Source organism: Bombus pyrosoma, linkage group LG14 (genome assembly GCF_014825855.1).
Source record: "Bombus pyrosoma isolate SC7728 linkage group LG14, ASM1482585v1, whole genome shotgun sequence".
In the NCBI taxonomy this organism is placed as follows: Eukaryota; Metazoa; Arthropoda; class Insecta; order Hymenoptera; family Apidae; genus Bombus; species Bombus pyrosoma.
In genome coordinates, this window is record NC_057783.1 from 4,762,359 (window position 1) to 4,773,345 (window position 10,987).

The 10,987-nt window shown below is 41.7% G+C and overlaps 1 protein-coding gene across 6 annotated transcripts in view; it reads right to left on the reverse strand.

Moving 5' to 3' along the window:
- The window catches only part of LOC122575204 (protein lozenge-like), a 33,657-nt gene extending 22,888 nt beyond the window's left edge, over window positions 1–10,769 (reverse strand). For 5 of the 6 annotated variants that reach the window (XM_043743838.1, XM_043743836.1, XM_043743837.1 and 2 more), the window contains exons 1-2: window positions 10,357–10,769; window positions 789–1,737 (exon numbers count right to left, since the gene is read on the reverse strand). In XM_043743838.1, coding sequence (XP_043599773.1) covers window positions 789–1,092 — 304 coding nt within the window. In that variant the 5' untranslated portion in view covers window positions 1,093–1,737; window positions 10,357–10,769. Of the gene's footprint in view, window positions 1–788; window positions 1,738–4,342; window positions 4,858–10,356 lie in introns of those variants that run through there. The other variant, XM_043743835.1, reaches the window with a different exon arrangement.
- Between the last annotated feature and the right edge of the window lie 218 nt (window positions 10,770–10,987).

The following is a 10,987-nucleotide window of genomic DNA, read 5'->3' on the forward strand; positions in this document are numbered from 1 at the left end:
ATTTTTTAACTCTTTGAATCTTGCCTTTCTGTCTCTTTTTCTTTGAAAGCTTGAAACTCTGTCGTTCACACATAATTTGAATCTTTCTAACATTTACGTAAACGTGTATTTTGTATCCTTTTTAAGATTAAGTGATACGAATCGTTAAGCATCAAACATTTTACATGTTACAATCTGTTATTAAGAGCACAGATACGGGCGAGTTCTAACAAAATACTGCGGATGTTTATGCATTTGTGGGAAATTTAAAGATGCAAAACCTACTTAGGTTCTATTATCTGTGCGATAGAACATTAACGATCCGAATCATAGACAAATCGATCATATAACAGAAAACTCCATAGCTATAATTTTTCGTTCACACGAGACTTTCGAGTCACATGAGACATGAGACTCACATGAGACACGACCAACTAGTCATAAGTAGATTCAACCGATCGAAATAAGACATCAACTACAATTTTGGCCCAGTATGCAGACTCCACCTATATTTACAAATTTTCCTAGTCAATAATTTGTCTCTCTATGCACCTACATTTCTACTAAACTCAATTTTTATACAAAAGAGAGCCTGTCTTATATACTAAAACTAGAGTAAACAAAATAAGATACAATGTAGGTTTCACTTTTCAAAAAAAGAATCATTCAATGCGTTTGATATATAGTAAAAGATTTTTGTGCAGAGAAATTTAGTTCGATAAAAATGCACGTAAATGAAGACAGTGTGTGGTAAAGATTCCCATAAACGCGTAAAAATCCACAGTATACCGATCGTTTCTCGCGTATACCTGTCCGAACGAGTTCTCCAGGATGCTCGCTGACAAAGTCACCGAGGGTTCTCTCGGCCAGGATGTCGCTGGTCATCTTGGTGTAAGCATCGGTCAAAGGAGAAACACCCGACTCCGGCGAGGCGGCAGCGCCAGGAGCCGAGGCTCCTGTCAACTGCATCCTGTCGCTGGTTCCGCCGCTCTCGCTGGGAGCACTCGCTGTTCCACAGCTGGACTCGTTGCTGGACCCTCTCACCGAGCCAGCGCCGCTTCCGGATACCGTGCTTCCGCCACCGCCGCCGTTGCAACGGCCGAATATATCCATAGGCAGTCAGAACGCCGGATGATACATCCTTCCATTCGGTTCACTGCTGGAACTTCTCGGCTCTTACGAGGATCCTCACCCGGTACACCACTTCCTGGGTCAGGCTTCGCAACCTGACATGGCGCTGCCCGACGCTCGACGATTCTTTCTCCGATTACTTTGATACACCCTCTTCTCTCGAAGATCTTACTTTAACGGCGAGCTCAGAATAGCATTTGGCAATCTTGAAGAATTCTTTGTATATATATTCGTGTTATTCTTTCTTTGAATACTTCCGTACGTCTTCTTCTTCCGGAAATTGTGTAATTTCGGAAATAATGACGTTGAAGAGTTTGTGGAAGATTATGGGAGATTTTGGGAGATTTTGATAGTTTTTAGAAAGTTCGATGATCCTTGCGGATAAAAGCTTTTAAGTTAATTTTTAATGGTGTGAGTCGAGGATCTTCCAAGTTGATTTCTTTGGATGTGATCTTGAGATTGCTTGATTTGTTGGATCTTTGGAGCTTGTTAAGTTTTGTTTCCAGCGGCCCACTCTTCAAGAAACACTATTTACAGGGAATTTTATCTTGCGGTAACGAAGACTCACGCGTTGATTAATGCAAACACCAGAAGCATCTAAGAAAAATTTCAATCTCCTGGTTTTACCTGTAACCAAGAAAATTCAGGTCAAAGGTAGATAATGGAGATTCTTAGAGAAGAAAGACAATTGTCTCGTAGTTACTATCTTCACGGACTCGATTATTCTGAACGCAACAATTTACATATTTTAATAATCTCTACGAAGAATAACGTGAAAAGAATATTGAAAGGACATTAATCAATTTAAATACCAACTGACTAATATTTTTACACCGCGATATGCTGATCATAGGTCAAAGAGGATTTCTATAAAATTTTAGACTAGGATATACAGGGAAGAATATGTTAGAAAAAATTCTAAGCGTTGGTCCATGTAATAAAATGAATTCAAAACAAACGATTTAGAAATGTAACAAAAGCTACAGAGAAGATGCTGCTTAGAAAATAATCATCTCTGCATCCTCCAGATTTCCTGCATTTCTAATGCCAAACACGGAAGACACATATTCTCAACTTCTTATAGTTTAGTAAAGTTGTCCCCGTTATCTATGACTTTAATTAAATAGGCCTAAAGTTTGATATAGATAAATAGACTTTATATAAACGAAATTCTACTGTATTAAAAATTGCGTTACGTGTGATAACATTTAAGTTCGGTTGTAGTATTATATTTAAGATATGAAACTTATAATACTATATTTGGCAACTCGTTCAAGTCTCTGTCTCTACACCGTTCAAGAATAAAACATTTCCAAACCTTCCAATCATTTTATCTGCATCCGCCAACATTCAAACCAAAATTCGTACAATATTTTACCATGGTCAAAGTCAAATGGCAGAGACTCGGAAAATAGCATCGCTTCGAAAAGGGCAAGATCGGGACCAGTTAGCGTGATCAAAAACTGTGGGAGAAAGGGTTGGTCCCAGGAGAGTCTCGAGGCAGAGGGTGGAGTGCCGTCGCCGGTGCGACCAACCCTTCCGCTTCTAATCCATTTAACGACGGCTAGCAAGGGCCTTTATCTCGCCTGGAGCCCTTCAATCGGCTCGATCGAGCTTCGAACCGACGCGATACACCCTGAACCGATCGCGTTGCCGTTGATAAAACGCGAAACGAGAAGCTGGTACGGAAAAATGGTGAATAACAGACGACGAACGAAGAGAGGGAAGAGAGGTAAGAGAGGGTGGCGAGCGTGCCACGTACGAGAAAAAGAGACGAAACGAGTGGTTGACACGGACAGGAACGACTCGCACACTTTTCACGCGGGTCGGCCGGTGACGTCACCGTTCATTCAGTAATTTTTGCGCACGTCACCGGGGCTGACACACCGGATCCAGGTGGTTCCAGGAGGGGTTGGAGCGGCCTGGTGGTGGGGACGGAAAAAATAGGGGAAAAAGAACGCCCGCCGGTAGGCAACCCCCACACGCCACATGGATATCCAACCCCTACGCACGTAACAACCGCGTGTCAAAGTGCACGTGGCACGTTACCACGTTGTTCTGTCAGTGGCAGGCCAGGATAACGCCGTCAGATACCGAGCAGGATTCGGTAATCGTTCAGACACTCCGGCGCCGCTCCTAATCAGCCACTTGTCATCGGAACGTGTCGCGGATCACCAGGCCATCGGGCACGATAACGAGCGATCGGCGCCTGATTATTCGCGGATTTCCACTCCTTAGCTGAACACACGAAGGCAACGCGTCTTCGCTTCGTACATCGTAGGTAATTAGCTTAATTCGCTTTATTAATGCAGATTTTTTAGAGAAACTCGTATGCAGAATCTTTCGGTCGGACTAGAGATACGAAGTTGTTTGACAAACGTTTGAGACAAAAGTCTTCAGATCGAGCCCACGGATAACTGAAGCAATCGGTTAGAGTTGTTAATGTGAATTCTCGAGAGAGACTTTCGTCGAAGATTCTCGGTGTTTGAGAGGGTGGTAATTAGATCAATAAAGTATGGAGCTGTTTGACGAAAGTTTGAGACGGAGTCTTCTGTTTCTAAGAGTCTACGGATGTAGATTAGAATAATTGTCATTGTCAAAGTAGATTTTTTAAGGGAACTGTTGTTGAAGAATCTCAATGTTTGATAAGATGGCAATTAGATTAGAGGTATGCAATTGTTTGATAAGAGTTTGAAGACTGAAGAATTCCGTGTGTAAATAATGAGACCAATGTACTTTGTTGGTGTAGATCTTTGAAAGAAACGTTTGTACTTCTTCGAAGACTTCTTCAAAGAGTCTTTTGACTCGAAGATGACGATTAGAGATTATGAAAGCACGATGCTAATGAAGATAGAGGGGGGAAGAATCTTACGACCCTCCTGAAAGAACGACACGGCGACGGATAAGATTCTCGCTTAACTTCGCATTCAAATCTCTTGCTGGGCTACTCTCGTGTTTCCACTTCCGGGGAAAATATTTCCATCGACTGTTGAAAGTATCACGGTAATATCATTCGCATTAATTGCGAAGCTTGTTATATTGCTAAAACGATTTTTGACGTTTCTTCTTAAATCCATGACGCATCCGATCATCGAGGAAGAAGAATCCTCCTTCGTGAAGAATTCGAAAGATGCTTCGAAGAAGCGAGAAGAAATTCTTGATTAAATTCTTGAGCATATTCATGGACCTAATCACCAAGTAATACAAGTTCCATTGAAAGAATCGCACTCACTGTCTGGCCGTGTTCACCGCAGCAACCGACGGACTATCACAATCTTCACCGCAACAAAACCTCACTCTCATGGAACCTTCGATTTCCACAGCAAAGCTTCCATCCACCACAATCTTCTCTACTGTCATCGGTCCAGCATAAACGAGATACAAGTTCACGACGTGTTATTGTCAACCTGCAATCTCTCTATCCACCAAACGATGTACACCAATATCCCACAAAAGAAACCGATACAATTCAGCACACTTCAACTCTAAACAATTTTCATCTTCAGAGCGTCTGAAAATCCGCAAAGTTTCCGAATGTTCGAAGAATATCTTGGAATGTTCCAGTGACACGAGGGATTCCGAGGTAGCTGGCGGAGAATCCGAGAAGGCTGGCGTGTTTTGGTAGTCACAGTCGTCTCTGAAAATACCCGTCGGGGCCACTAACTATAATTTCGGCGGTTCGTGTGAGGCAACAGCCGTTGACGCACTGGTCCATGCCAACACACGCAGCATCCCTTTCCCCTTTCCTGGTTCCTCTCACACCCCGTGAGCAACCCCACTCCTTCCGCGAGCGTTCGTCTCCGTTCGTCGCACAAGCGTATCCTCTCTTTCTCTTCCACTGGCTCTTTTCGTCTCACATTCTCTGGCTGGCTTGGCCCTCTTTCTCTTTCTCCTCCGTTGCTCTTTATCGCTTTATCTCCCACCGGACCCCTAACCCTCTCTCTAACCTCTATCCTTCTCTTTCTCATACTCACGACCCTCTCTTTCCCACCCCTTTCGTTTCGACCCTTTTGCGGTGTGGCTCGCGTGCGTCTGACGGACCGACGGACCGACGGCTCGCGGGGCGGAGCGGAGCGAAACCGAAGCGGGGACGACTTCGATCGATCGATCGATTCACCGGGTGAATCGGTCGGCGACTTTTTTCTTTCGCGTCGTGGCGTGCGCCAAAATTCGCGCCGACCATCGTCTCGCCTCGTAACGAGCGTCGTTGCGTTTAATTAGTCGAAAGTTAATGAGGAGACGGACCGAGCGTCATCATCATTGTTCTCGGGTGTTTGCCAGAGAGTTTCCACCCTCTCCCTCCCCGCCGTTGTTTCTCCCTCGTCTCTCGTTTACCCGCCGATATGAGGTTGAGGGCCCCGCGATTTAATATCGAGAACACCCGCGTAACTGGACTCTCCAGCCGGATTAGCGGGATCGTTGGTGTTTTTCAACGGCAACTCGAAACCCAAAGCCCAGTGGTTTCCCGGTTTCGCGGTTTTCGGCGCTGCTAACTCGAATTTCTGACGTTCGGTGCACTCGCGCTATGATCGCTCTGCATTTCAGACGTTAGGAGGTGTCCAGGATTGTTTTACTAGAAAAATAGATATAGTATGTCGATAGTAGGATGACTACTAAATAAATAAATCGTCAATCGCAAAGCAGAGAAGCAAACGCTCAAAATTTTCTAACGCTATTCGTAAAACCTAAAAATTACTGTTTATCTGTAGTAAGATAAATTAAATAGTTAGTTACGAAGTTGAAAAGCAAATAAAACTTTTTGACGCTTTTCGTAAATTATGTAGAACCGAATGTAGGTACTCTTGATGGTAACTAACCGTAGGATAAAATTCAGTAATCAACCGCAAAGAGGAAAGCGATCTAACAATTTTTGTAAAATACGAAATTGAGGGTTGAAATCCTTGCTGTATTCCAAATAATCATAACGACTACTGCGATAAACTGTGATCATGCAGCATCTACGTGAATAAAAGATTCTTCTTGATCCACTAATTTAGAAAACAAAAGTTTCACTACGGAAACTCGGGGGAATAAGAATTTACAACGTAAGAAAGTCTCACTTTATGGCAATTGGAAAATGTGATATATGTATCGGAACTTGAAAAATAGAGGATATAAATATAGAATTCAGTAGTTCCAGTACCTAATCGAAAATGTGACTAGTAGATTAATTGAGTCCAAGTTGAGTAAATTAAATTATGTATCATTTAGTAGTATAGGACTATAAAAATTCAATACTGTGAAGATGAAATATAAAACTTGATGAAAATAATGCTTCGTTGAAAAATAAGATAACCTGCAAATACTTTTTGTAGCCACTGTATAATAAATTGTATTTTGAAATTGTTAATTATAAAAATTAAAGAACGTTGGATGATGAGTATTTCAAGAATATAGAACACACGATATCTGAAAATGTTTGATTTAGAATTTCTCGCAAAGTCACAGATGATAGGTTCTGTCTTGGCTCGTTATTATCAGAAGCTTCGTGGAAAATCGGCACGTCATCGAAATGTTGACACGTCACAGACGTTTCCTTGGAAGTGTTCTCTCGATTCTTTAGCTTGGTCGATCGAAAACAGCAGACACGGCGGTATACACTGCACCGACATACGCTACAATGAAGCTTCACTTTCGAAAATCAAACAGAGAGAACCGCTGGGTCGGCGCATCCTCGCAGCTGCACTGTTTGTACGAACGTGCAAACAATGGAACTACCCATTTCCTGTGCGAATATATCCTGACGATAGCCAGCCGGTCGCGGACTTGCCGCCAGGCAAACACGTACGATTGACGCGCGCGGATCTCCGCTCGAAAGATCGATACTTCCCTCCTCGATCTTCGATGCTTCTTCCCCCACATCGTATGAATCGATCCCCCGTTACCCATCAATCTTTCTCATTTGCTCGAACAATCGTCTATCTCTTCGAAAATAAACAGATATTCTACATTTTGCGAAGAATAAGAAAAAATTTGGAATTACACGTTTGCTCATGAAATCTCGCTGAATGTTAATATCTAGAGCCTCTTTCAAATATCATTCAAATATCGTTCAAATATCTTACAGTCTTTGCTCCTCAAATCTCAGTATCCATCTTCAATTCTCGCATTTTTTAAATTAAAAATTTTCTTGCTCCGCAAGTTCATACTCTTCAGAACAGCTTTTGTATTAAAATTGTTATTTTCCAAATTAGGAAATCAAGTGGAATCCTACTTCCTGCGCTTAGACTAAGAACCGAAGCTGCTGAATGAGTATTTAATAATTAGGCAATTATAGAACCTTGCTATAAGGTAAGCTCTTATATCTTCTAATTTCTAAATTAAAACGTTTTATTTCTCAGGATGTCTAATGTAATAAAAATTATACCTTAAAAACACAGAATGAACTTTCTTACATTCCGAATTTTCATATCTCTGAATTTCTATAGCGAGGTGTATATTTTCTATAATATCTACGTATCGAAATATAATATCATTGATCTGAAACCGTGAAATGGGAGGAGAACGAATATAACCACCGTGGAGCATCGAAGCGCATTAGGCTGACGGAATCAGAACGAAAACGACGGAACGTTGCAGCCTGGCGCCATGGTAGCCCACCAGTCTGTCGCTTATTTGAATAACAGCAACGAGATTCGCGGAATGAATCGCGCGAACTGGCAGAGAAGTAGCGGTATTCAGCGGCGAACGATCGTCGACGAGACGGTGACAAACAGCGATACGGTGGAAACGTGGAAACCGGACGGCCGTCGTCGTATTGACAAACGACCTAACGCCCGTGTGGACCGTTGCGTTCGACGAGATTCGAATTATCTCTGTTGGAGCTTGTCAATGCAAATGCCATACCTACATTCAATTACCGCTCGTCACGCTTCGATCAGCGCGCGACCGGCCAACCACGGAATATTCCTGCTCGACTTCTTTTTACCATCGTCGATTTTCCCCTCGTTACTGTTTTCACGGGTCGTGATTCGATTATTTTGAACAAAACAATTTGTCTATGGCATTAATTCCAGTGGTGTATAACGTGGAACGAACGGTGAAAGATACCAAAGAAGAATATTGAATTGTTAGCAAGGAGCGTTTGGTATTTTATTTTAGGAAAATTGAGATTCATCCATGGTGAAAGTAAGATCAAGATCTGTCTACTGTTTTTATTCTTGTTTTTATGGAGCTTGTTTATTTCGTTTCTTTATTTTAAATACAATAATTTTCGTATGATGTTCAATTTTCAATAATGTATATGTGTAATTCGATGGTTGGAAGATATGAGAGGAGAATATCGAATTGTTAGTACACTGATGTGTTAGAAGTTTATTAAAATTTGGGAGAACTGAAATTTTTTCTTAATTTGGATGTCAAGTAACTATTATATAGTTGTTAAAGAGGTGTTAAAGAGGTGACTTATTTCAGGAGAATTAAAATATCTCGAGAATTTAGATGCCATCTGACTAATATTTTGTCACATGTTACAATGATTAAGTATTGTGATATAGTAGCCCAGTATTCAAGTTACTGAAATATGGCTACTTCATTTTCCTCTCTTTTTTTTCTTTTAGATAATGTTGATGATGTTTTTCTTTTAAGTAACAGTGTCTATTTGTCATACTAACTATTTTGTTTCTTTTCCTACATCTTTTTATCAAAACACATAAACTCCAAAAGTGCCAGCCGTGTATAATCTAACAATAAGTAAAGTAATTGAAAGATTTCCATGAAATTCTATAATGTATAATAATACGCGGAAGAAAGAATATTAGAAAGAGTTTTAGACGTCTGTTATAGCTTTCGAGACAAATGTAGAGATCTGTCAGTCAATTCAGATCGCTAGATTAGCGCAGCAGACCATGTGACAATAATGACAATAATTAATAGCTCCATTATCGATTAATGATAGTTTCTAGGGTTCGAATGAAGCACGTGCTCCGTGTACTATTAACGAGGTACATATACTTCAAATCTCGAAAGTAGCAATATCCGAAAGGCGGCTTTCTTTTACAAGTAACATCCAGAAATTTACATTAGAAAAAATATTTTGAAACTATTTCGATCTCGAACGTTAACTCTGATCGATCGTTACGTGGAAGTTACTGTTTCGTCAAAAGGAAAGATAGTTTTACAGTGTATGGATAGTTGGAAATATTGAGACAGAACGGTAGGAATCGAGAGTATGATAACGAGACTAATGGAAACGCAATCCGGAGCACGTGTCGTTAAAGGAAGCGAACGTGATCACGCAACGCGGCGGGATTCATCGAAAAACCGTGTTACGCGGAAATCGATGCTCGTAAAACGAGCACACGGTCGAACGACACATGGAAAACGAGCGGGTGAAACGCGACAAAAAGATCGAGCCCATTCGCGTGATCGCCGCGTCCGACCACCGACGCCCTATTCCTCTTGCAGTCAAGATTACTACATGCGGTAACTTTCCCATTTTTCCTACCGCAAATTCTTACATATTTCCATTAATTTACTTATTATTCTATTTTGAAAAATTATATATTTACGAAATCAGAGTTCAAGTAAATAGTAAGAGACTTTTCATTAAAATTAAAGCATACCAATGTCTTATTTTTACTCTATCAATTGTATTTGATTTCTGGACCGTTACAGATTTCTACAGTATCTAAAAGACACTCTGTGAATCACTAGTTCGTTGAAAAATCATTCGTAACATTCACTCGAAGAAATTCTTAAGATAAAGTAATTTTTCCACGGTGGCTATCGAACAGTGTTTCTATGTAGCAATTCAAAATTCGAATCACGAGCCACCTTTTATAAAAATTAAAATTTATTTATGTCGTATTACGTGGTTCATCCCATAACAAAGAATCCTATCTACAATCCTATAGCGATCAGAAGACGCTCGTTCCTTAAACCAGTGAATCGACAGGAATGAACGATTAACAACATTCGTACAGAGCAATTTTGAATATACGATATCCCCTCCCCAGGACAATTTCCAAAGAGTGTCTTTGAAAAATATCTCGCAAAACTTCTGGCAAAAATATTCATCGTAACAACAGCACATTCTACCTATAATACTACTGTTCAGAAGCCAAGCATTCTTAAGATCATTGCGTCAGAAGGAACCTACTGGTAGCAACACTTAATTAATTAATTATCAATAACTCTTCCACTTATTAAACGGAGTGTTTCTGCATAAAAATTAAAAATCCAAATAGCAATGCACGTTTCGCTAAAATTGACATACATGTACCAACATCCTAATACACGACTCACCCCATTCAACCAACAAATTCAACCTACAGAATCCTATAGCGATCAGAAGACACTGGTTCCTTAAATCACATCCACCATAATCTACATCTTCTTCTACCTTCTCACCAAGCCGGCCGTAGTCGAAATACGCACATCGGTCGAACAACAACAACAACAACGGCACGTGTCACGAGGCGGCGTAGTGCGTAGCACGATCGGAAAAAGGAAAAAGTTACGGCGTACCATGCGTGGAGAGCGGCGCGCGTGCTTCGAAACCGGTTCGTCGGTACGCTCGATTGGACAACAATACACGAAGAACGGTACCGGGGCACGAGCAGAAGGAGCAACAACAGCACAGCACCAACAGCAACCGTGCCGCGTGAATACTACGCCGCCCCCTCCCTCGTTCGTCGCCTCTCTCGCCCCCAAAGAGGGGTTAGCCGCCTCGTCTCTATCCCGTAGAGGGTAGTTTCGCTCTAACGAGCACGACCGCCCCACTGGAACTGGAACTCTCTCCCCTCCGTCGACTGTGCGCGCCCCCTTCCCGCGATCAACCGCCCCTACCACGTGCCACGACCACCCCTACAACGACAAAGACGGGGGACGTACGCCGTGCGAGTAGGGGCAGCCACCGACGGAACATGTGTAACAC